The following is a 25,824-nucleotide window of genomic DNA, read 5'->3' as shown; positions in this document are numbered from 1 at the left end:
CCATATTTGCTAAATTTTCCACAAAAGATCAGGAAAAAGAGTAAAGGGTGCAATACTGTCTAAAACTGGTAAGTCAAAATATAGCTGTATAAGCATATTATTTAAACATGGATGTTAACCACCAGAAGTTAAAAGTGATTCCTTCTGGGAACTGCCATAAGAGGGAAGGTGAAGGCCAGAGTGTTATCCATTCTACAACCTTTCATACAATTTGTTATGCTTGTTATGACATTATGGTAAGTTTTCAATTAGGTTAAAAAGCTACTTCATTTTACTTCTTCTAAGAATGGCAGTGTGTGCCTTTAAGAAACCTACCAAAGTTGGTATTACTAGTTCAGATGTATGCATTACCTCATGTTCATCATCCTCCAAATTCTAAAGTATGTACAAAATGCAACTGGATTTACAGAAATATCCTACCTACGCTGAAATTTAAAAAAAGAAGCATAGAAAGTACGAACAAAAGTGAGTTTATTTATAAAATATACAATAATTACAAATAGTACAAATTGAGGCGATTTCTCCTGTTCCTGTCACCGAAGCTTACGGCCTTTACTTTCAAATGAGGGTTTCTGTTATTCTGAGTTATGATGCACATTCAGTGATCCGCTGCCTTTGTTTATGCTTTTCTAAATAATTCCAGGAGGCCTATTAGTGATATGTACATGGGTCATTTCCCTAAAATCTTATTTCCAGAACTACTATGCACAAGTCCAACACAACTGAAATAGAACAAAACAGCACTGAACCGAATAATCTTTTTTTCCAACAGTAAATTTTGATTTTCTCTAAATATTCACCTAGTGGTTTAGAACTGAAACCATGCTTTTTGGCTTTAAAAAGAAAGTCCACTGTGATTTTTAACAGGCAGCACAATTCCACTATAGCCGATTATCACCTGGCTATTTTTACAGGTTTGCAATTATTTAAGAAACAGAATTCTATAGTATTCAATTCTGTATGTTTTTGTCTTACGCTTTTTTAATCAGAGTCACTACTACTGCTTGAGGAGTCTGTTGACATAACCTCTACATCATCTTCATTTTCTTTGTTATGTCCTGGAGGTTCCAACAAAAAGTCATTACTGTGATTTGGTGGTAACATATTCATTGCTATATCATTTGACTGCCATGGATACTGTGGAGCAAGGACATCTGGAGAAAAGAAAGAAGCACATATGAGAACATCTCTACTAAAAACTAATTTACTTCTTAGTTATACTTTCCTTCATGCAAATAATCTGAAGTAAAACTTCTTAAAGGCTAGAAATCAAAATATACATTTGGCCAAATTAATAATCAAACTTATCATGGAAAAATGTGATGTTTTAGTAACATGTGATGTTTAGACTCTATGGTTTATTTTTTAAAAATCATACTTTCCTATAGTCACTATTCAAGATGTTCACAATTTCAAATCGAATGTCTCATATCTATACATATTTTATGCACATATATAATAGGTCATATATAGTACTTTCTATATATTCTCTCTATATCTATGATAAGTAGCTGATGTAAACTATACTGTGTATTCCAGTTTAAACTGCCTCTTAAGCTTCAATTCCACTCTTCTCCCTGGACCCTGAAAACACTTCTCCTTTGCCAGCAGCCACAATGTTAAGCTCTGTCAGTAGAGGGCACTGCAAGGACTCTACAGGAGGAACAGGCTTCCCTTCTGGGATCCTGCGTTTCCCTCCTGTGGTGTCTGGTGGGTGTGTAGGACATCAGTGGCATCCCAGTTGGATGACTTCCCAGCAAGTCTCCCAGGGACCCTAGTGGATAATTTCCTACTTGCCGGCTCTGGCCTGTGACACCTCATCTAACTTCTCTGCCATCCAACAGGCCAGAGCTACACCTTTTCCACTCCGGGCTGAATATCAGCCTTGGGATGGGGAGTGTGGGCGGGAGGAGCCTCTTCTCAGTCGGTCCCTTCCTTGGCTATCTGCCTCATCCTACATGCAGTAGCTGTTCCCTGCATCTGTTATTACTGCATTTAAAAAATATAGTTCTCTTTACTGTCTAGTAGTTAGTATCTGGTTACTACTCAGTAGTTCTTTAAATTTTCCTTCATATTGCTGGTGTGGTTTCTGCCTCCTGCCTGGACCTGACTGGCATATTATGACACAGTACAATCACAATGAGAAAAATGAGGAGATACCAAGGGAAACTAATGCACAGTGACTTCCCAGTTTGTACTTTAGATAGATAACAACGGCAATGTTTATAAAAGCATTTTTAATAACACAGGGACAGCCTTACAACGAAATGTTAAGCATAAAAAAGCATTATCTACAGTATGTTTTTAGCGATGTAAAAAATACGAAAAAACATGAAATATGTAAAATATTAAAACTGCTCAAAAAAAACCAATTTTCCCCTTTTTTATGCCTTTTAAAAAACTTTTAAAATGTTCTACCAGATCAAAACAAAACAAGTCACCTACAAAAGGTAAAAGGGGAACATAAAATAAACATAAGAACAGTACAAACCTATATGCAAAACCTGAGGAAGACTGAAGTTCAGAATGAGCTGAGTCTCACAAAAAATGATATTCTATTTAGGTATTAAAACACCCATAAAAAGCTTTGTTAGTCACTTTGTTAATCTGGGGTTTTTTCACAAGTGTGCTCACTTGGTATTCTTTAAACTGAACATACATACATCTTATTCTGTTTATAAAATATACTTCATTTTAAAAAGCTATGTTTGGAGCTCAGTTAATGAGGCCTAATTCCTGAGGAAAATGGCACATAAAATCAGTTTATTCTAATTTCATAGCCTCCATCTAGAATAGTCTTTAAACTAGAGAAGGCAGAGAGGATAAACTGGTAGAGAACCTAGCAACTAAAATGAGTTGGGTCCAGACCCTCAAACTTGTTCAGATCTCTGTCTTCCTCCTCATTTCTGAAAAAAAACCTTTGTTTGAAAGCATTATTCTGATTAACGTTACCTGGCAATCTGCCTGCTGCAAGTGCGTCCCCTGGTAGATGACCGTTCACTCCGTTAGTGGAAGGGTTGTTCATCTGGCCCAATAATCCACTTCTCATCTCCAAATCAGTTGGGTATGGTCTCCGTGGGTCCCCTAAAAAATAAGACTGCTTTTAATTCAGTCACATATGAAAATAAGCTTTGATACCTTCTCTGAAATATTGATTTTCCTTGGTTCACTTTGAAAAACTCAAGCCACATTTTCAATTTTGGAATATGAAGGTCATCTTATCAATTGTCATTAAGATATAATATATTAAAATTTTAAATACATGTACTTTTATTTCTTCTCTAGATTTCACAATAATACACTATTCTCTATATGAAAAGAAGTCTCTCATTTAAGCAAACATTCCAAATGACAAAGTAAGAAAAGTATAATCTTGAGTCTCCTAAATTAAAACCTTTTCCTAACCAACCTCTTTGATCACGTAATTTAAAGACTAATTCCTGGGGATTTCCCTGGCGGTCCAGTGGTTAAGACTCCGCGCTTCCACTGCAGGGGGCGCGGGTTCCATCCCTGGTCCAGGAACTAAGGTCCCACACTCCGCATGCTGCGGGAAGGGAGGGAGGAAGGAAAGCTAATTCTTGTAACATTCCAGTGGAGTATCAGGAGCCAATAACATTCATTTCCAATCATGAAAGCACACTTTTTAGTTCTGGGTTGATGAAAACTTGGCCAGATTTGGACCAATTTTTTGGTAATATTTTCTCACCAACTCCAGATTATTTATCCTCCAAAACCGTAGCTACCCTTAGTGTTTCAGGTATGGCAAAATACCACCGTCAGGACTGACTAGAGCTGAGATAACTACCTCCCATTCCTCCCAAAAGGCTGCTGCTCTACCTGAGGTCTCTGCTGTCAGTATATGTAGCAAGGGACTTCCCTGGTGGCACAGTGGATAAGACTCTGCGCTCCCAATGCAGGGGGCCGGGGTTCAATCCCTGGTCAGGGAACTAGATCCCACATGCCACACAGCAACTAAGAGTTGGCATGCCACAGCTAAGAAGCCCACATGCCGCAACTAAGGAGACCGCCTGTGGTGACTAGGGAGCCCACGTGCCACAACTAAGACCTGATGCAACCAAATAAATAAATATTTTTTTTAAAAAAAATATATATATGTGGCAGTTTGCTTCTCTGCTATTTCTAATTACTCCAGCTCTCTGCAGTCCTGTGTGTCTGCTGCTGGGTGTCCAGTGCTTCATCTTTATCCCCTAAGAGTCGGGACTGTCTCTTTCTCAGGCTGGAACCCTTGTGGAAATCCTAATGGCTCAAAAAAGTTAGCTTCTGGCCAGCCTGGGTTTTACAGCTATATAAATCTATAGCTTTAGAATCATCATATATTATACTTCTAAAATTTATTAATTTATCACTTATTTTTTTTAAAAAAAGGAAAGAAACACAGTTTCCAGTGGCAACAGCTTTGTAGAAAACCAAACTGATAAAACCCCATGGCCTACATTATCACTTGTAAGACACTAAAGATGTGAAAATATGAAACATGTTTCCAAAAGGAAAGAAACACAGTTTCCAGTGGCAACAGCTTTGTAGAAAACCAAACTGATAAAACCCCATGGCCTATATTATCACTTATAAGACACTAAAGATGTGAAAATATGAAACACGTTTCTAAGGATAAATACATTCCATATTTAAATCTTTTCTTCCTATTTTTGTGTACAGTCACCTAAGAATTTTCAAAACCACATATATCTAGTAAGAAGAGAATTACTTTTACCTGGGACCCAGGTCACCGGGGCGCACACAGCATTACTTGCACTAATCCTATGTGCATACTTAATTATTTCTTCAGAGGAGATAGCACCTGAGAGAGTCAAGAGGATAGTGTTAAAATTTCAGTCTAGTAAACATACAAGTTTGTCAGTGCATACATCACAGATACACTTCATACTTAAAATATATTCATTAGGTTAAAAAAGTACACTAGTAAATAATATGTATAGCACAACCTGGTTTTTATTTTAGAATATATGTCATATATGTATTTATATTGTTCTTGTTACGTCTGTATTACAGATCTAAGAAAAATCTGGAAGCACACACACCAAACATTAACAGCAGTTAATCTAAAATAGGACAAGAGGCGAGGTAGATGTAAATCATACCTACAAATCATTAAAAGTAACCCAAGTCTTCATTATAATTCTGACCTTTCGTATGCAATCTAAACGACCGAAAATGGAAGCTTTGAAAGAGAGAAGCAGGACGGGACAAGAAGTCGTGCTGAGCCTCTAGAAGCACCACTACATGTGCACACGTCCCAAAGCCTTATCTACTTCTGACTTCACGGTGTCTTTCAAGATCCACCTCAAATCCCATTTGCTTCCAGCCCATATTCTCCTCTCCCAACAACTTAAAAAACCCACTGTCTTTACTGCACGTTTGGGTAATAGCCGTAACTTCTATTGTTTCTTATAACCTGAAAAAGGATGTGACACCTCCCTAGCAATGCCCAGCATAGTGCTATATAGCAGACACTTTACAATGAAAATTTACTGGAAACTTTTCAACAGCAGCAAATGATTACCAATAATCCTCTCCTCAGTTTCTTGAAACCAAAATTTGGATTTTTCAGAAAGTCAATCAGTGTTCCCACAGTACTAACCTTTTCTTGCTTTTTCTATTGACCTGAGTTTTTCTTTTGCTTGGTAAACAGCTGTTGCCTAATTTAAACAACATTAAAAAAAGAAATATGGATTATTCAAAACTATACCAAGCCCAGTTTTCGGCTAAATTCACAAAATCATTTATCCCATAGAAACAATATATAAAATTTGGAAATCCCCACAATTTATTTGTAATATTCTGAACCACCACTTGGGTATCATTTGTATCAGTTACAGTCAATGAAAAAAAGAAACATTTATGAGTCAATCTCCATACACGTTAGTTGTTAGAAACAAAATGTAAATTGGATAGTTCACTACCATTTTTTCTTTATGTCATCTATCATAAACAGGCAGAAAACAGACCACGTACTACTCCCAAAGCATCCTATTCTTATATCTAGTTCAAGGATAAAATACCAAAAAAATTTTTTTCTAGTTTACAAGATAAACTCTTGGATTGATCGTCTCATTCATTTATACATTACCATTACCTCCATGCTTAATGACTATTATAATGAACTCTTCCACCCACCCTCCCCTGGGCAAAGGCAAACTAAAGGGTAAAATGAAGCTAACCTAGTATATGCATCCTCCACCGTTACACAGCATTTAAGAGTACGGAGTCAGAGAGATCTAGGTTTATGTTCCATCTCTCAACTTTTACCTCTTGGGCAAGGTAGGTATTCATTTAAAATTATGGTTTTGTCTGTAAAAATAGAATAACGGTACTGACCTCATGTAACTGTGATGAAGACTGAGATAGTACATATAAAGTGCAAAGTACAGGGCCTGGTGCACTAGTACTTAATAAATGTTAGTTGCCACTATCTAAATCATAAAATTTAGTCTTTCTATAGTCCTTATGTTCACTGTGTTTTGGAAATCTAATCTAGAGAAGAGCCAGCAATGTCTGGTCCATATGAAAATCAAACTCAGGTCTTCCTGCAATACCACCACATAACAATTACATTAGTTAGTATTTAGTGAAATAACTGAGCAAATAATAACAAATAAATTGTCTCTTTGAAATAGTAGCCAAGAACAAGAAAGGAAAAACTAGAGTCCTTAACATATATCTATATATATATATTTATATATAAATCCCATCTAGTTTAGGATGGAAGGCTAAATAAATGTAAATTTTAATCAATATATAAAATTGGTATATACTTTTACTGATTTCAAAAATTATTTCTAAAACTGAAGTAGAGATTTAGACTATTAACAAATGAAAACTTAGGACAGGATAAAAGTAAAACTTCCCATTTCTATTAATTCAAACTTGTGAAATCTTCAAATAATGAAAATATGGCTGAACAGTAATGCAGACTATCGGAAAACAATAATTAAAAAGGGAGGGACTTCCCGGTGGTCCAGTGGTAAAGAATCTGCCTTCTTCTTGGTCAGGGAACTGAGATCCCACATCTCAGTTGCCGCAGGGCAACTAAGCCCACGTGCCGCAACTACTGAGCTCGTGCGCCTCAACGAGAGAGCCCTCATGCTCCAACTACAGAGCCCACACGCCACAACTAGAGAGAAGCCCGCGCACCGCAACGAAAAGATCCTGCGTGCCGCAACTAAGACCAGATGCAGCCAAATAAATAAATAAAATAAACGAATAAAATAAATAAACATTAAAAAAAAAAAGGGAATGACATGGTCTTTCATCTAACCAAAGTGACAAGGGGTCACTTTTAGACTCGGAAATTCAAGTTTTCTACCACTTCAAAATTGTAATAGATTTATTTTTCAGAAATAGAGTAAATAATATCCTTTTTTATATTAAGAAACAGCCTCTATCAACTTACCAGTATCTGTTCCGCTTCCTTTAGCTGTTTCTGTAGTTGCTGAATATCACTGTCTCTTTTTTCTACTTCTTTTTCTAAAACTTGCATTTCATGATGGATTTTTCCCTGATTAAGTGCCAATTTCATTAGTTCTTGAAATTCCCCATCTCTATGAATTAACAACTCCAGGACCTGTCAGATAATAGGTGATTAAAGCAGACAACAGAATACTGAAGAACTACATTCCAGTGAAACAAAGAATCCACATGTGAATTGGCTAGTCCTTAAAGTTTTAACACCTTCAAAGTACTGTTTACTAATCATTGTTAAAAGTAGCCTACCTATGATTATTTTAGAAGAGATTAATATCAAGGTTTTCTGCTTTTTCTAATTATATGCTATTCTTTCACACAAAATAAAACAAACCTTTCAGAACTAGCAATATGCCAAAATGAGCAGGTTTATTCATTTCTCAGGGAAGGTAAAATTTGAGATGATTTTATTAGTTGACACCAGGAACTGAACAGACATTTCTCCAAACATATACAAGTGGCCAAAAATACATGAGAAGGTATTCAACATCAATAATCATCAGGGAAGTGCAAATCAACACAACTGGATATGACCCTGCACCAGCTAGAATAGCTATAATCAGAAAGACAAAAGATAACAAATGTTGGTGAGAATGTGGAGACAAAGGGAACCCTTAGAATCTGAATTGGTGCGACTACTGTGGAAAACATTCCATTAAGCGTGGAGGTTACTTAAAAAATTAAAATTAGAACTACCATATGATCCAGCAATTCTACTTCTGAGTATTTATCCAAAGGAAATGAAATCACTATTTTCGAAAAGATATCTGCACTCATATGTTCACTGTAGCATTATTCACAACAGCCAAGACAAGGCAGTAATCTAAGTGTCCATCAATGGATGAATGGATAAAGAAAACGTGATGTATATCTATACACACGCACACACACACAAAGGAATATCGTTCAGCCACAAAAAAAGGAGGAAATCTTGGCATCTGGGATAACATGGACGGACCTTAAGAACACTGCATTAAAGGAAATAAGTCAGACAGAAAAAGACAAACACCGTATGATCTCAGTTATATGTGGAATGTAAAAAGAGCCAAACATAGAACAAGAGCTCAGATTGGTGGTTGCCAGGGGGAAGGCGGCAAAATGGGTAAAGGTGGTCAAAAGGTACAAACTCCAGGCTATAAGATAAATAAGTTCTGGAAATATAACGTACACCATGGTGACTATAATTAAGAATACAGTACTGTAAATTTGAAAGTAGCTAAGAGAATAAATCTCAGCAACTTAAAACAGTTCTTTAAAAATGTGCAGGGGCTTCCCTGGTGGCGCAGTGGTTGAGAGTCCTCCTGCCGATGCAGGGTACACAGGTTCATGCCCTGGTCCGGGAAGATTCCACATGCCGCGGAGCGGCTGGGCCCGTGAGCCACAGCTGCTGAGCCTGCGCGTCTGGAGCCTATGCTCCACAACGGGACAGGCCACAACAGTGGGAAAAGGGGGGAACCCAAAAAAAAAAAAAAAAAAAAAAAAAAAAAAATGTGCAGAGGAACTGAATAGACATTTTTCCAAAGACATACAAATGGTCAACAGGTACATGAAAAGGTGCCACTTTCCCTGCAATTTTCTTTGAAGTTTTTATCATAAGAAGAGAAAGGACTTCCCTGGTGGTACAGTGGTTAAGAATCCGCCTGCCAATGCAGGGGACACAGGTTCGAGCCCTGCTCTGGGAAGATCCCATATGCTGCAGAGCAACTAAGCCCGTGCGCCACAACTACTGAGCCCGCGTGCCACAACTACTGAAGCCCGTGTGCTCCACAACAAGAGGCCACCGCAATGAAAAGGCTGCACACCGCAATGAAGAGTAACCCCTGCTCACTACAACTAGAGAAAGACCATGTGCAGCAACAAAAACCCAATGCAGCCCAAAATAAATAAATAAATAAATAGATAGATAGATAAATAAATAAAATTTGTTTAAGGAAAAAAAAGAAAAGAAAACTGGGGACTTCCCTGGTGGTCCAGTGGTTAAAACTCCACACTTCCACTGCAGGAGGCGTGGGTTCCATCCCTGCTTGGGGAACTAAGATCCCACATGCCGCGTGGTATGGCCAAAAAACAAACAAACAAACAAACTTAACCATGTGAGGATGGATGTTAACTAAACTTACTGTGGTAATCATTTTGCATTATGTACCTATATCAAATTGTTATGATATACATCTTAAACTAATACAATATTACATGTCAATTATATCTCAATTATATCTTACCTAAATGATGCAAAAAAATCAATTTAAAAACTGCAATTAATAATTTAATAGAATCTGATCTTCCTGTTCTCACACAAAGTAAATATAAATAGGAAATTGTAGAAATGATGGAGGTTTTTTTGTGTTTAATTCAAAAAGAAACCACTTACCTGGTTTTCCTCTCCAGACTGTAACAACTTTTGGTTTCTAGAAATCGCCAGCATTTCTATAAGTTCTCTATAAAACAAAAACAAAGTTTGCAAAGTAAATACAATAGAGGCTCTACCCCGATCGCCAACTGACTGACTTGCTGGATTCACCGTACCCACAGCAAGCTGAGTACTCAGAGCTATTGTCCCACAGGCCACTTTGACTGTGGACTTCAGCTCTCATTGGCACAGTATATTCTCACCAAGACTCAGCTGTGTTCATTACCAGACCCATTTATTCAAACTTTACTATTACTATAATTGTATAAATTGAGTATATAAATACAAATGAAGTATGACTGTGAATAGGAAAAACTGTTTCTATAAAAACCTAAGCTTGGAAACACTTAACAGAGGTTTGCAAAGAATAACTATCGAACCAGGAAAAGTAAAGTCATAAAAACTCAGCAAGAGCCTGCCCTAAAACTGCTTGATGAGTGTCCAAGTGCTCATTTCACTTTAAAGAAACCAAAGTAGAAAATGCAGACAATGCATTGTGCATGGTTTCTGCAAGAAAAACTCCTACATAAGGGGTCTACAGGCCAAATGCAGCCCATCTGTGGTTTTTGTAAATAACTTTTCTTGGATGATAGCCATGCCCCTTCATTTACATATCGCCTGAGGCTGCTTTCCCACTACAATGGCAGAACTGAGTAGTTGTGACACAGAACTTCTCACCCGCAAATTTTTAAACTAACCAAACAGGTATCAGCTAAGAGGGATACTTACACATAATAAATCATATATTTCTAGAATGCTAATTTGTTAAATATGCTAATTTTCTACATGAAAAACAGTAGAATGATTGGGAAAAAATGTGTAGCAGGTAATAGTCTATATATTAGTTTCAAAACTGTAGATAGATGGGACTTAATTCAGAAATTATCCAGGAGAGGACAGCTTCACAGTTAACCACCTGACACTAGTCAGCCCAGGATTTCTACCTTCTCACTGGCTGCCATGCTATTTTTACCTTCAAAGTCCCACCTTCCACTCACTAGCCTCAGGCTATTTTAGTGGATGGTGCCAACTGGACTCAGCCTCCCTCCCATACACCATTATGTATGAATTAATTACCTAATTAATGAAAAAAGTAGATAAGGGAATAAAAAGTCTTCATTCACTCATTCAAATGTTTCTTGAGTGCCTATTACGTGCCAGGCACTTTCTAGATACTTGGGTTAGAAAAGTGAACAATGGCAATTAAATTCTAATAGAGAAGACAAAAAAGATATAAGTAAAACCAGAGTGACAGGGGTTAGGAAGAAAATAAAGCAGTGTTAAACCAGAGAGTGTCCGGTGAGGTAGTTTGGCTACTTACACTGGGTGGTCAGGGAAGGTTTCTCTATGGGAATATCTTTGAAGTAAAACATGAATTAAACAAGAGAAGCCAGCCAGGAGATGTGGGAGGAAAGAATGCTTGGTAAAAGACCCAGCTAGCTCACTGGCTCAAAGATGGGTTTGAGGAAATGTGGCCTGAGCACAGCAGGCACCAGGGAGCAGGATACAAAATAAGGACAATGGAGGGAGGGAGGGAGGGAGTGAAAGAGAGAGGGAGGGGGAGGGCTGGATTGTGTAGGGCCTTGTAGGTCAGGGTACAGGATTAGTATTTCACTCTTAAGTGCAAAGAGAAGCTACTGGATTATTTTAAACAGGCAAAGGACATGACCTGATTTACGTTTTTAAACAACTGCTGAACTATCTGGAGAACAGATGTAAGAGAGCTAGAAAGGGAATCAAGTTAGGTGGTTTTTGTAGTGTCCCAGGCAAAAGATGACACTGGCTTTGACTAGGTCCTAGGCACTAGGATTTAGTAATGGAAATGGGGAAACATGGAGAGAGTTGAGAACCCCTGGTCTAAATAAAAGCTGATTTCTGTGGGGAAGGGATGGTGGTAAGGGGTTGGGGGTATGGTGGGAGATGCAGAATGACCCTTTCTTGCCATTCTGGGAGTATAAATCAACAGAAAACCTTACAAGGGCTTACTTTAAGCAGAGGCGTACAGGGAGGGAGAGGTCTGTAAGATTCAGTGCTCTTCACTAACTGTCTAGGACAAAGTGGAAACCTCTGTCCACTCCAAGGGTGAAGAGAGGCTGAAGGACCTCCTGTCCTCTCTCTCATTATGGGAGTGGGAGGCCTGTGGCGCTACAAAGGAAGCAGCTGTACTCCTGGCATGCCAAATTAGAATCCTCCCACATTTCCACACAAATATAACTTATACAGGGTTAGGTCCTATATTATTTGTGATACTACACTTCAGGTAAACAATTTTCTTTTAAATTAATTTATTTTTTAAATTTATTTTTGGCTGCACTGGGTCTTCATTGCTGCACGCAGGCTTTCTCTAGTTGCAGTGCGCGGGCTTCTCATTGCGGTGGCTTCTCTTGTTGCAGAGCTCAGACTCTAGGTGCGCGGGCTTCAGTAGTTGTGGCGCATGGGCTTAGTTGCTCTGCAGCACGCAGGATCTTCCTGGACCAGGGCTTGAACCCATGCCCTGCATTGGCAGGCGGATTCTTAACCACTGCGCCACCAGGGAAGCCCCAGGTAAACAATTAATAGGCTGGTGGGGAAACCTCAAGACTCCTATCAATGTGGTTTCTGTTCCACAATGAGCTCTGAGTTACAAACAGGTTAAGAAAAACTTTTTAGACTACAATCTACCTATAGGTTTCTATTTTTTAAATTCCTCCAAAGACTACCTGATTCTATCACATCTTACAAAGTACTGGATTGGCCAAAAGGTTCATTCGGTTTTTTCCATAGGTGGCTCTAGCAGCGGTCAGTGGTCTTTAACTTCATTTGAAACAACTTTATTAGACTGTACTCTGATAGCTGTCATATCAGCATGCATCTAAAAAAGCACTTATCAAAACTGGTGAATTTTGTGTAGCCATTTTAATATTGAAGATGGAAGAAAAAAAGCAACATTTTCAGCACATTATGCTTGATTATTTCAAGAAAGGTAAAAACACAACTGAAATGCAAAAAAAGATTTGTGCAGTGTACAGAGAAGGCGCTGTGACTGATCGAACATGTCAAAAGTGGTTTGCGAAGTTTTGTGCTGGAGATTTCTCGCTGGATGATGCTCCACAGTCAGACCAGTTGAAGTTGATAGCAATCAAATCGAGACATTAATTGAGAACAATCAACGTTAGACCACGCGGGAGACAGCTGACACACAATATCGAAACCTAGCGCTGAAAATCATTTGCACCAGCTTGGTTATGTGAATTGCTTTGATGTTTGGGTTCCACATAAGTTAAGCGAAAAAAACCTTCTTGACCGTACTTCCGCATGTGATTCTCTAATGAAACGTCACGAATATGTCCCGTTTTTAAAACAAATTGTGACAGGTGATGAAAAGTGGATACTGTACAATAATGTGGAACAGAAGAGATCATGGGGCAAGTGAAATGAACCACCACCAAGCACACCAAAGGCCGGTCTTCATCCAAAGAAGGTGATGTTGTGTATATGGTGGGATTGGAAGGGAGTCCTCTATTATGAGCTCCTTCTGGAAAACCAAACGATTAATTCCAACAAGTACTGCTCCCAATTAGACCAACTGAAATCACGAAAAGCGTCCAGAATTAGTCAACAAAAAACGCATTATCTTCCATCAGGATACCACAAGACCGCATGTTTCTTTGATGACCAGGCAGAAACTGTTACAGTTTGGCTGGGAAGTTCTGATTCCTCTGCGGTATTCACCAGACATTGCACCTTCGGATTTCCATTTATTTCGGTCTTTACAAAATTCTCTTAATGAAAAGAATTTCAATTCCCTGGAAGACTGTAAAAGGCACCTGGAACAGTTCTTTGCTTAAAAAGATAAAAAGTTTTGGGAAGATGGAATTATGAAGTTGCCTGAAAAGTGGCAGAAGGTAGTGGAACAAAAGGGTGAATACGGTGTTCAATGAAGTTCTTGGTGAAAATGAAAAATGTGTCTTTCATTTTTACTTAAAAACCTAAGGAACTTTTTGGCCACCCCAATAATATACTAGAAGGCTATATAATCAGGTAAGAGTAAAAAAATATATGCCAAATTTCACAACCACTACTTTCTAAAGTCAAGAGGTTACAATAATGAGGGTTTTTTTTCATTTTTCATTAAAAAAATGCAAAGAGAAAAAGTTCATTCATAGGATAATGACAAACTTCACATATCACAGAATCAGTATAAGTATCTATGTGTGACTGGCCACATAATGGGACTTTTTGGAAAGCCAATCACACTGGAGCAGCCTCATTCTGTGGAGGGGTTCCAATGAGTCTTAGGTGGCAAACCAAAGTGACATCTCTTCCATCACCACCAGCAACCATTTCCAGGATTATAAAAGAGAGAAATTCTCACCTGCTTACTGTCACCCAGTCAGTCTTTCTTTAGAGATGAACAAATAAAACAATGTGGCAGATACAGCATGAGAAAATCAGAGAAAAAGAAAAACGAACTTCTAAGACAATGGCTATTACCACAGGCAGCAGAGCACCTCAAGAAAGAAGGCTTTAACCAATCTGTCAACAGATTCAGTGAGGAGGACTACAAATTAACGAGAAATCCAAGTCTTTTTGGCATTCCTGGAGCATGAGAAGCAGAAGAACTACAGCTTCTTTTAGAGGAAGCAAAAGAGAACTCAGCACTTCAGGTGATCATGCACAATGGGAAAGCTGAAGGAGAAAGTTTCAGAAACACCGAGGTTCCTGAGCAAAATTTAAATGATTCAAAATTTCAGTGGATAAATACACTTCATCAAACGGAAAATGCTATACTTGACAATCAAGAATCAAATATAGAGAGGGATAAATTGGTCAAATCTATATACAAGAGAATTTCAATTTAGTCTCAAATTTAACATAACTGATAAATTACTTAGCTATGCTATCTCAAGCAAATAGTACATGAATACCAAGTATATGCACTCCTATAGGTACCGACAGCATCAGGTAAACACACCATAGATAGACAGCCCAGGAGCCAATCAATCTAGAGGCAAGATCTCAAGATTGACTACTGGGCTGTCCAATGTCAGGAGATGTTCTCAAAGACCATTATACTGAATGGGTAGGCTCAGAAACACAGTTCCTGAACTTGGTGGACATGAAATATATACTAGGGTTACTCAGCAAAACAGACAAATTATGTTACAGCAAGTAAAGCTGAGAAAAGAAAGGAATTTACTGGGCTCCAGAGCAGAAGGGTGAGATGTAATAGTTCTTTGGTTATACTAAGGCAAAGATTTGAAATTCTCAGACTAAGACCTACTCAGAACAAAAGGCAGCATCTACTGCTTCCCAAAGGGGGTGTTACTTCTTCACAAAGTCAACATATTTACAGAAAAATTAATTACCACCATCCATACCATGTGGTTAGTCAAAATGAACAAATAATAAGGATCATTTTAACTCAACTAATTTCACACTCATCAGTGTCATCAAGATTCCTTAGCAAAAATTCTAGAAGTCAATCAAGTATTAGACTTGGGCTTCTGGTGAGAATTCTCCCAAAAGAAGAAAGAGCTCAAGGGAATATTTCAAACAGAACAAGACCCAGAATTCAAGCAAGTAGAAAAAATTGGCCCAAAAAGTAGCAAGGGAGGTATTTTCCAATTAACCATTAGCTGTTCTTAAACTATATGCCAATAAAATGAACAACCTACAAGAAATGGACAAATTCTTAGAAGGGTACAATCTCCCAAGACTGAACCAGGAAGAAGTAGAAAATATGAGCAGACCAATCACAAGTACTGAAATTGAAACTGTGATTTTAAAACTCCCAACAAACAGAAGTCCAGGACCAGATGGCTACATAGGTGAATTCTGTCAAACATTTAGCAAAGAGTTAACACCTACTCTTCCGAAACTATTTCAAAAAATTGCAGGGCTTCCCTGGTGGCGCAGTGGTTGAGGGTCCACCTGCCGATGCAGGGGACGCGGGTTCGTGCCCCGGACTGGGAGGATCCCACGTGCCGCGGAGCTGCTGGGCCCGTGAGCCGTGGCCGCTGAGCCTGCGCATCCGGAGCCTGTGCTCCGCGACGGGAGAGGCCACAGCAGTGAAAAGCCCGCGTACAGCAAAAAAAAAAAAAAAAAACCGCAGAGGAAGTTAAAACTCCCAAACTCATTTAATGAAGCCACCGTCACCGTGATACCAAAACCAGACAAAAATACCACAAAAAAAGAAAATTATAGGCCAGTATCACTAATGAACATAGATGCAAAAATCCTCAACAAAATACTAGCAAACCAAATCCAGGATACATTAAAAGGATCATACACCATGATCAAGTGGGATTTATCCCAGGGATGCAAGGATTTTTCAATATCCACAAATCAGAGTGATACACATTAACTGAAGAATTAAAACCATATGATCATCTCAATAGATGCAGAAAAAGCCTTTGACAAAATTCAACACCAATTTATGATAAAAACTCTCCAGAAAGTGGGCACAGAAGGAACCTACCTCAACATAATAAAGACATATGACAAACCCACAGCTAACATCATACTCAAAGGTGAAAAGCTGAAAGCATTTCCTCTAAGATCCGGAACAAGACAAGTATGTCCACTCTCACCACTTTAATTCAACATAGTTTTGGAAGCCCTAACCATGACAATCAGAGAAGAAAAAGAAATAAAATAAGTAAAACTGTCACCACAGATGACATACTATTCAAAGAAAATCCTAAAGACACTACCAGAAAACTATTAGAAGCTCATCAATGATTTCGGTAAAGCTACAGGGTACAAAAATTAATAAACAGAAATCTCTTGCATTTCTATACACTAACAACAAAAGATCAGAAAGAGAAATTAAGGAAACAATCTCATTTAACATCGCATCAAAAAGAATAAAATACCTAGGAATAAACCTACCTAAGGAGACAAAAGACCTGTACTCTGAAAACTGTAAGACGCTGATGAAAGAAATGGGAAGATGACACAGGTGGAAAGATACACCATGTTCTTGGATTGGAAGAATCAATACTGTCAAAATTACTATACTACTCAAGGCAATCTACAGATTCAATGCAATCCCTATCAAATTGCCAATGGCATTTTTTGCAGATCTTTAGAAGAAAAAAATCTTAAAATTTGTATAGAAACACAAAAGACCCCAAATAGCCAAAGCAATGTTGTGAAAGAAAAACAGAGCCAGAGGAATCAGACTCCCTGACTTCAGACTATACTATAAAGCTACAGTAATCAAAACAGTATGGTACTGGCACAAAGACACATTTACAGATCAACGGAACAGGATAGAAAGCCCACGCACCTTTTGTCAGTTAATTACAACAAAGGAGGCAAGAATATACAATGGAGAAAAGACAGTCTCTTCAATAAGTGGTGCTGGAAAAGCTGGACAGCCACATGTAAATGAATGAAACTGGAACACTCTCTAACACCACACACAAAAATAACCTCAAAATGGATTAAAGACCTAAATGTAAGACCAGATACTATAAAACTCTTAGAGGAAAACATAGGCAGAAGACTTTCTAACATAAATAGCAGCAAGATCTTTTTTTATCCACCTCCTAGAGTATTGAAAATAAAAATAAACAAATGGGACCTAATCAAACTTGAAAGCTTTTGCACAGCAAGGGAAACCTTAAACAAAACGAAAAGAACCCACAGAATGGGAGAAAATATTTGCAAACAATGTGACCAACAAGGGATTAATCTCCAAAATATACAAACAGCTCATGCAGCTCAATATCAAATTAACAACCCAATCCAAAAATGGGCAGAAAACCTAAATAGACATTTCTGCAAAGAACATATACAGATGGCCAACAGTCATATGAAAAAATGCTCAACATCGCTGATTATTAGAGAAATGCAAATCAAAACTAGAGGTATCACCTCACACCAGTTAGAATGGCCATCATCAAAAAGTCTACAAACAATAAATGCTGGAGACGGTGTGGAGAAAAGGGAACCCTCCTACACTGCTGGTGGGAATGTAAATTGGTACAGCCACTATGGAGAACAGTATGGAGGTTTCTTAAAAAACTAAAAATAGACCTATCATATGATCCAACAATCCCAATCCTGGGCACATATCCAGAGGAAACCGTAATTCAAAAAGATACATGCACCCCAATGTTCACTGCAGCACTATTTACAATAGCCAAGACATGGAAGCAACCTAAATGTCCATTAAAAGACAAATGGATAAAGGAGATGTGGTACATATATACAATAGAATATTACTCAGCCATAAAAAAGAATGAAATAATGCCATTTGTGGCAACATGGATGGACCTAGAGATTATCATACTAAGTGAAGTCAGTCAGACAAAGACAAATATCATATGATATCACTTAAAAGAATGATATAAGTGAACTTATTTACAAAACAGAAACATACTCACAGATTTAGAAAACAAACTTAGGGTTACCAAAGGGGACACGTCAGGGGGAGGGATAAATTAGGATGTTGGGATCAACATATACACACCTCTATATATAACAGATCATCAACAAAGACCTACTGTATAGCACAGGGAGCTCTGTATGTAATAACCTATATGGGAAAAGAATCTGAAAAAGAAAAATCTGTAATAGGGAAGAACCTTTGTATTCTATTACAAGTTAATTCCTAAAGAGACATTGCCTATAAGCTTAAATTATACATAATGGCCCATCTCTGGGAGTCCTGCCTCCAGGTAATGAGCATTAAGCTAAAACACCTTTGTTGAGCTCATGGGAAACATCTTGACCAGGCCCACCTGTGAAAGACTGCAGGGAGGAAGAAATGAACACATCCCCTCAGGAGGCTGACCTAAATTTTTGACTTTAGCCCCTCCCCTTTTAGTATAAGAGAAGCCTGAATTCTAACTCAGGCAAGATGGTTCTTCGGGGCATGAGTCCAGCATCCTCCAGGTTTACTGGCTTTCTGAATAAAGTCTCTATTCCCTGCCCCAACACCTCATCTCTTGATTTATTAGCCTGTCATGTGGTGAGCAGTAGGAGCCTGGACTTGGTTACAGATGTATATGTATAACTGCATCATTCTGCTGTACACCTGAAACTAAGACAACATTGTAAACCAACTTTACTCCAATATAAAATAAAAATTAAAAAAATAATCATAATAAAATAAAATAAATTAAAAAAAAGAAAGTTTACAAAAAACTAAAATAAAAACAGTATTAATTTAATAATAATGCTGCTGGAAAAATGGCACCAACAGACTTGCTTGACACAGGGTTGCCACAAAGCTTCAATCTGTAAAAAATGCAGTATCTGCAAAGTGCAATAAAGTGGAATAAAACAAGGTATGCCTATATATAAGACTTATTCAAAAACGTCAAAGAATGTTGACTACAGAAAAGGTGACACTTGAACTCAACTCTGGAGGGTAAACGAATGATTCATCAAGTTGGAGGTGGAGTAAAAACGGTACTGAAGACAAGGAAGCTAGCTAGCTTGAGAAGGAAGAGCATTCACCGAGGCTGGAATAAAGGGTATGGGAGGGCAAAGGGATGCGGCAGTAAGTAAGGACAACAAGATGGATTAACAGGGGTGGAGAATGGCTTTACTGCATGCTAAGCTAAAGAGTTTGAACTTTACTTCACTGGGCAATGGGAAGCTACCAAATATTCTACAGCAGAAAAGTAATACCAGAGGCTTTTTTAAAAAGATAGCTCTGCTCTCAGGTAATATAGAAGGATAAAATGCAGAAGCATTAAGGCAAGTGAAAATGTTGGGAAGCTGCATTAAGAATTAATTATAACAGTGGGGATGGGAACATTTTAGGAGGAAGAACCAGAACAATTTTAACATCCCAGTGAATGCACTGGAGCTAAGGAACGCTTCAATCCGACAGATTACCATGAAAGATGGCAGAATAAGGAGGAGGACATCCAATTTCATCTCCTACCTCTGCCACACACGCTGCACTCCAGTCACCCCAAACTGGTAATTCCAGCACCAAGTCGTGCGTGCTCCTGTTCCAGGCCTTTGCACATGCTGTTCCAGCCACATGCCGCCTAGTGGGTCTGCGGGACTCATTCACCCCATGCAGTCCTTTCTCCAGGAAGCCTGCCCTAACTACCCATCAAAACAAGCTCCGCGCCACAGTCACTGTTGACACGTAAGTCTCTCCCCCTTGACACTGGGCTCCTTCTCGTCGACATCCAGCCTCCCCCGCAAGACCTCTCCCAGCGCGCAGCACCCAGGGGAGTTCCTGACATGTCTGTCGAGTGTCGGTTGGACGAAGGGACTCACACCCAGCGACCTCTAAGGTTCGCTACGATTGTGACAGAGGTTCCAGAGTCACTGTCAGTATTAAAAATGTCCTCTAAGGGGGGAATATGCCGTCCGACCCCCTGAGGGTTGCGGGCCCACGTCCCGACCCTCGTGCACTGTCCTTGGGAGCGTGCGCCGCAGCCCCGAGCGCGGCCCTCCCCACCAAGCCCAAGACAGGCCGGTGGTCCCGAGTCAGTCCTCCCTGCCCAGCCCCAGCCAGGCCCTCAGGCCGACGGCCTCACCTCGACAAGACCTCCAGATCTTCCAGCGCAGACAGCAGCCTCTCACGCGTGCTGTTACCGCCTGCAGCTCCCGCGCCGCCACCCGGCCGCTCCTTCTCCTTCTCGCCACTAGAAGACGCCGCCATTCCCCGCAACGGGCCAGCGTCCGCGCAGCTACGCGCAGGCGTGAAGGGGCGGGCTCGGCAAGCGGAAGGAAGGGTCACCGAGGCGGGGAACGAGAGGCGGGCGGGAGCGCCCTCTGCGCGCCTGGAGGTGCCCTGCGGGCTCCAGCGCCATCTGCTGGGCAGCGAGGGCTTCTCGGGTCTAACCCTTGGAGCGAGAGCCAAACCGAGAACAGGGAGGGGTTCCATTGCGGTCAGGGTCTCCTAAGCCTTAGGATATTCAAGCTGGAATGGGAAGCTTCTGCTCAACGGATTGGATTTTAAGCATTTGAGGGAATTACATAATGGCCTGCCTCTTGTGTCGTTTCTTCGTAAAATGGGCCGGGGTCTCCTCATATTAACCTCTCTTTAGTCTGCATTCCCATAACACTGTTCCTACCCTCCTGCTTGGGCTCTCAGGGAGGCAGTAAGCACTTTGGGACAGGAACCGAAATCCATCTTATTTTCTTATTGTGGTAAAATACACTTAGCATAAAATGTACCATGTTAAACGTGTTTAAGTGTACAGTTCAGAGGCAGGAAGTACTTTCATACTGTGCGCTACCATCACCACCTCCTTCCCCATACCTCTTTCCATCTTGCAAAACTGAAACTCTGTGTCCGTTCATCAACAATTTCCCATTCTTCCCTCTCTCCTGGCTTAGCCATTCATCTGTCAGGGACACTTGGCTTCTTCCACAATTTCGTACTCCATCTTTATAATCATACATCCCCCAACAAACTGTTTTGTTCATTGCTCAAGATGACTAGCGAACTGAATCCATCAATATAGTATGGAAATGGTTGTTGAAAACAGTTTAAATAATTGATGTAGCACGCATTCCAAATCAACCAAAAATGTACCTTAGCCCACTTTCCTGGGGGAGAACAATGCAGTAGGAGACCTTCCTTACTAGGAAAACCCGAAGTTAAACAGCACTGGCAGTGGGAGCTCTGTATCTGGCCCAAGTTGCCATCACAGAAGGTGAGCTGGAAAGTTTTCACCTACAGACAACAGCTGGGAGTGAGGCAGGAGTACCTGTGGTCCCCTCGTTCCACAGTCCTGTCCTCTGCTCTGTCCTTCTGATGGTGCCAAACCTGATTCCTGCCAAGTTGCCATCACAGAAGGTGAGCTGGAAAGTTTTCACCTACAGACAACAGCTGGGAGTGAGGCAGGAGTACCTGTGGTCCCCTCGTTCCACAGTCCTGTCCTCTGCTCTGTCCTTCTGATGGTGCCAAACCTGCTTCCTGCTGGACACCCAGAGCTGAGGATTTCCTTGGGACTCATGCTAAATAAATTCATTCATGGTAACTGCTGAATAATAATAATAATCCAGAATGCCACTTTATTCTCTTACGATGAGCACAATTATACTCATAGACAAACCCACACAGGAAGCCATAAATTATCACCAGAATGTCGCTTGATAAACTTGGCAGAGCAAATGAACATAAATAAAAACTTAATTGATGCAATCATATGGATTTGCACCTCCATAGTGTAGGGATATGTGCGTTAAAGAGATTGGCATATTTGTGTTCATAGGTCAGCGTGCCTCCTTCCCTAGACAGTGCAAGAGACTCATGGACACCTTTTATTTTCCAACCACCCTCCACTTCTGCTCTGGGCTAACCCCTTCTTTTAATACAGTCAATTCTCAGGCAATGGACTAAATTAGATTTAAGCTTTCTTAATTACAATTGCATTCTAAGCATGCCTCCCAGTAGCTCTAGTCAGTAATTTCTTATGTTAAGTTTCCAATGGGCTAAACTCCTGCAGCCTGTGTGGGTTTTGTTTACTCAACTCTTACAGGTTTGTCTTGGGTCAGGATTCCGGTGGTGGGAGGGAGGTCATATTAGTGTAGCTTCCACATAAAAGTTCTCGGAGGGCTCTAATTAGTTAAAAATGACCAATTATAAGTCCTACTTTACAGACAATGAGGGTCAATATGTGGACAGTATATGTGTGCTGTGAACTCCATACCCCTCAGATTTGTGCAAATTCACATGCATACTGAACAGTCTCTATAGACTGATAAGTAATGGCACTTCCTACCGATACACTCTTTTGCAAACTGTGCAGACCTAAGCGTGATAAACAAAATATGAGTTATTTTATAATATATTATACAGCTGAGCCTTGAGCAACGTGAGAGTTAAGGGTGCCAATTGGAGTACTGCTATCTTTGCCTCAAAAACAAAGAAATGGGGCTTCCCTGGTGGCGCAGTGGTTAAGAGTCCGCCTGCCGATGCAGGAGACACGGGTTCGTGCCCCGGTCCGGGAAGATCCCACATGCCGCGGAGCGGCTGGGCCCGTGAGCCATGGCCGCTGAGTCTGCGCGTCCGGAGCCTGTGCTCCGCAACGGGAGAGGCCACAACAGTGAGAGGCCTGCCTACAGCAAAAAAAAAAACAAAACAAAAAACGAAATGGTTAAATGACTCACCCAAGGCAGAAAGCTGAAACAGGATTGGACAGAATCAGGACTCAAACCCTAGTTCTTTTGATTCTATATATCGTGATCTGTAATCAAACACAAGCTTTTCCCCACACTTAGTTAACTTAAAGATCTGTGAAATGAAAATGCAGTTTCTATATTTGTTGAAAGGCTTTCACGTATAAGTGGCCCCGGCAGTTCAAATCTGTGCTGTTCAAGGGTCAACTGTAATTAAATATGAATACTTTACATATTTGTATTGTTATGATAACTGAATTCATGGTAACTTTGAGTGCAAAAGATTTTCTCAATCTGTAGAATCGAAAAGGGTAAGTACCACCTTCTTATGAATATTTATGTATGCAACCTGCAAGGTGCTGTTCTAAGTATGTTTAAAAAATGAACTCCTTTAATTTTCATAAAACTCCCAGAGATGGGGCTTCCCTGGTGGTGCAGTGGTTAAGAATCGGCCTGCCAATGCAGGGGACACGTGTTCAAGCCCTGGTCTGGGAAGATCCCACGTGCTGCAGAGCAACTAAGCCCGTGCGCCACAGCTTCTGAGCCTGCGCCCTAGAGCCCGTGAGCCACAACTGCTGAGCCTGTGTGCCACAACTAGTGAAACCCCCACGCCTAGAGACCGTGCTCCGCAACAAGAAAAGCCACCGCAATGAGAAGCCATGCACCGCAACGAAGAGTAGCCCCCACTCGCCCCAGTCAGAGAAAGCCCGCGCACAGCAACAAAGACCCAACGCCGACAAAAATAAAATAAAAAAAAAAAATAAATTTAAAAAAAACAAAGCAACCTCCCAGAGGGGAACACTGTAATTACCTCCATGCTACAGATAATGAAGCTGGAGGCGGAGAAGTGGAGAGGCTCACCCCAGGCCACACAGCTGGTCAGTGGCACAGCTGGGATCTGAACCCAGGGTCTGGCTCCAACATCTGTGCTCTTAACCTCTGGTTTTCCTGCCTCTCTTTTTTACAGCAAGAGTTGCCTTCATGTACAGAAAATGGGTTGGGCACCTCTTGTCTAAAACACAAGCACCATCAAACACACAGTTCAGAGATTTGAGCAAAAAGCAGCTACAACCTTTGGTGGACGTTTGAGTGAGAACAAGAAACTAATCAGGCTGCTCCTGAGTCAACAGAGGTGGCTGCATACACTACATGTCTTTTTTAAATTATTTTTTATTTTTATCAATGTATATACTTTTTTATACAATGCATGATTAAAAAAGTCAAAGAGCCCTGAAAAGCTCACAAAAACAGAGTTTCAGTCACCACCTCCCCAACTCCCACATCCTGTCACATCCCTCACCCTAGTGGCAACCACTCTCAACATTTTTAATTGGTCCTTCTACGCTTTGCTTGCATATTTTAAAATAACATGCCTACATTCTATATCTCTATTCAACTCTTTCGAAAATTCATTGCTTTCCGATTATGATGAATGAGGATTTTATCTCTACGTGCCCTGTTCCCCTTCCTCTGCCCTCTCAACAGATAAAATCCAAGTTTTTGTTAAATCGATAGTCAGTGCTTACATTACTACACTATTATTTACGTGTAACTAGGAATTATCATTTGTTTGAGATACCTAACAGATATTTCTGTAGAGGTTTTTAAGAAAACAGAATAGAACAGAACATTTCATCAACGTGCAGGATGAAATATACAACACTTTTTTCGGTTGTATATTTACGTGTGTGGGTACTAGGTCAAACATAGAATATATTTTTTACTGTGGATTGAAAAAGTTTGCAAGCATTGGAGAGTAAGGATGATACCAACACTAGGTCTTAGAAAAACAACACCTTCTACCTGAAGGTCCCCAAAGGGAAAGTTTGTATAACTTTTGTGTTCCAGGGGCAGAAAGTCAAAGCAAACATGTACAAATAAAGTGGTGTGTTGAGATGATCATCTATGATGCATTGCATAGATGGAGGGTGTCGTTATGGGCTCCAAATTATTTGCTCTCAAGATTCATATGTCAAAGCCTTATCCCCGGGTTACATCAGAAGGCCACTGTATTTGAAGGTAGGGCCTTTAAAGAGGTAATTGAGTTAAAATGAAGCTGTTAGGCTGAGCTTTAATCCAATCTGACTGGTGTCCTTATAGGAAGAGGAAATTTGGACATACTGAGAGACCAGGGATGTGCAGGCACAGAGGAAAGATGGTGTGAGGACCCAGCGGGAAGGCGGCCGTCTGCAAGCCAAGGAAAGGCTGCAGGAGAAACCAACCTTGCTGACACCTTAATCTTGGACTTCCAGCTTCCATAACTGTGAGAAGATATTCTGTTGTTTAAGCAAAACCCAGTTTGTGGTATTTTCCACCCCCTACTCATCCTTCTCATCATACCTGCTGCTATTTTTCCTATTTAAAAAATCTTCTCTTGACCCCGCTTCCCTCACCAGCAACTGCTTTCCTTCTTTGCTCCCCTGTGCAGCAAAGAGTTCAGACTATTTTGTTACCAAGTCCATTCCTTCCTTGTGTCAATTTCAGTTAGCTTTTCACCCTTACTTCCCCACCAAAACTCAGCTTGTAAAGGTCACCGGAGACCTCCGTGCTGCCTAATGTTAACGGTCAGTGCTCGCTGTGTTTGATCTCTCAGCAGCCCTGGACACCATCCATCACCCCTTCTCCTCGATAATGCTTTCTTCACTTGATTTCTAAGATGCCAGACCCTCTTCATTCTTCCGCTTCCTCCCTGGTCTCTCTTCTCCATCACTCCGGCTGCTTCCTCCCGGTTCCTCCTGACCTCAAGAGTGTTTTCGGGCCACTGCTAGGCCCTCATCTCTATCGGCACTCACTTCTGATCACCTCATTCAGTCCAGTGGCTT

The 25,824-nt window shown here is 40.2% G+C and overlaps 1 protein-coding gene across 2 annotated transcripts; it reads right to left on the bottom strand.

Moving 5' to 3' along the window:
- Window positions 1-454: 454 nt before the first annotated feature.
- On the bottom strand, window positions 455-20,534 carry MED4 (mediator complex subunit 4). 2 transcript variants are annotated; one of them, XM_007466441.1, is made up of 8 exons: window positions 20,410-20,534; window positions 11,235-11,270; window positions 9,875-9,941; window positions 7,433-7,603; window positions 5,621-5,678; window positions 4,733-4,819; window positions 2,953-3,084; window positions 982-1,154 (listed from the first exon to the last, which is right to left on the bottom strand). In XM_007466441.1, exons 1-8 carry the CDS (start codon window positions 20,532-20,534, stop codon window positions 982-984), a joined length of 849 nt encoding a protein of 282 aa, XP_007466503.1. The 2 variants fall into 2 exon arrangements, with proteins under 2 accessions (XP_007466502.1, XP_007466503.1); XM_007466440.1 differs by lacking the exon at window positions 11,235-11,270 and having other exon boundaries at window positions 455-1,154.
- Window positions 20,535-25,824: the final 5,290 nt, after the last annotated feature.

The sequence above is a fragment of the Lipotes vexillifer genome, unplaced genomic scaffold (assembly GCF_000442215.2).
Source record: "Lipotes vexillifer unplaced genomic scaffold, Lipotes_vexillifer_v1.1 scaffold384, whole genome shotgun sequence".
Classification (NCBI taxonomy): domain Eukaryota; kingdom Metazoa; phylum Chordata; class Mammalia; order Artiodactyla; family Lipotidae; genus Lipotes; species Lipotes vexillifer.
Note: the sequence above shows the minus strand (reverse complement) of the source record. Positions and strands in the feature narration are given on the sequence as shown.

Bases quoted from the DNA above. Each gene is read 5' to 3' on its own strand.
- MED4 (XM_007466441.1), bottom strand. From the start codon at position 20,534: ATGGCGGCGTCTTCTAGTGGCGAGAAGGAGAAGGAGCGGCCGGGTGGC. The intron at 9,942-11,234 runs GTAAGTAGCCAA...TTTGTTTTATAG, and splicing joins ACCTTCCCTGACCACCCAGT to AGAACTTATAGAAATGCTGG. The intron at 7,604-9,874 runs GTAAGTGGTTTC...ATTATCTGACAG, and splicing joins AGTCTGGAGAGGAAAACCAG to GTCCTGGAGTTGTTAATTCA.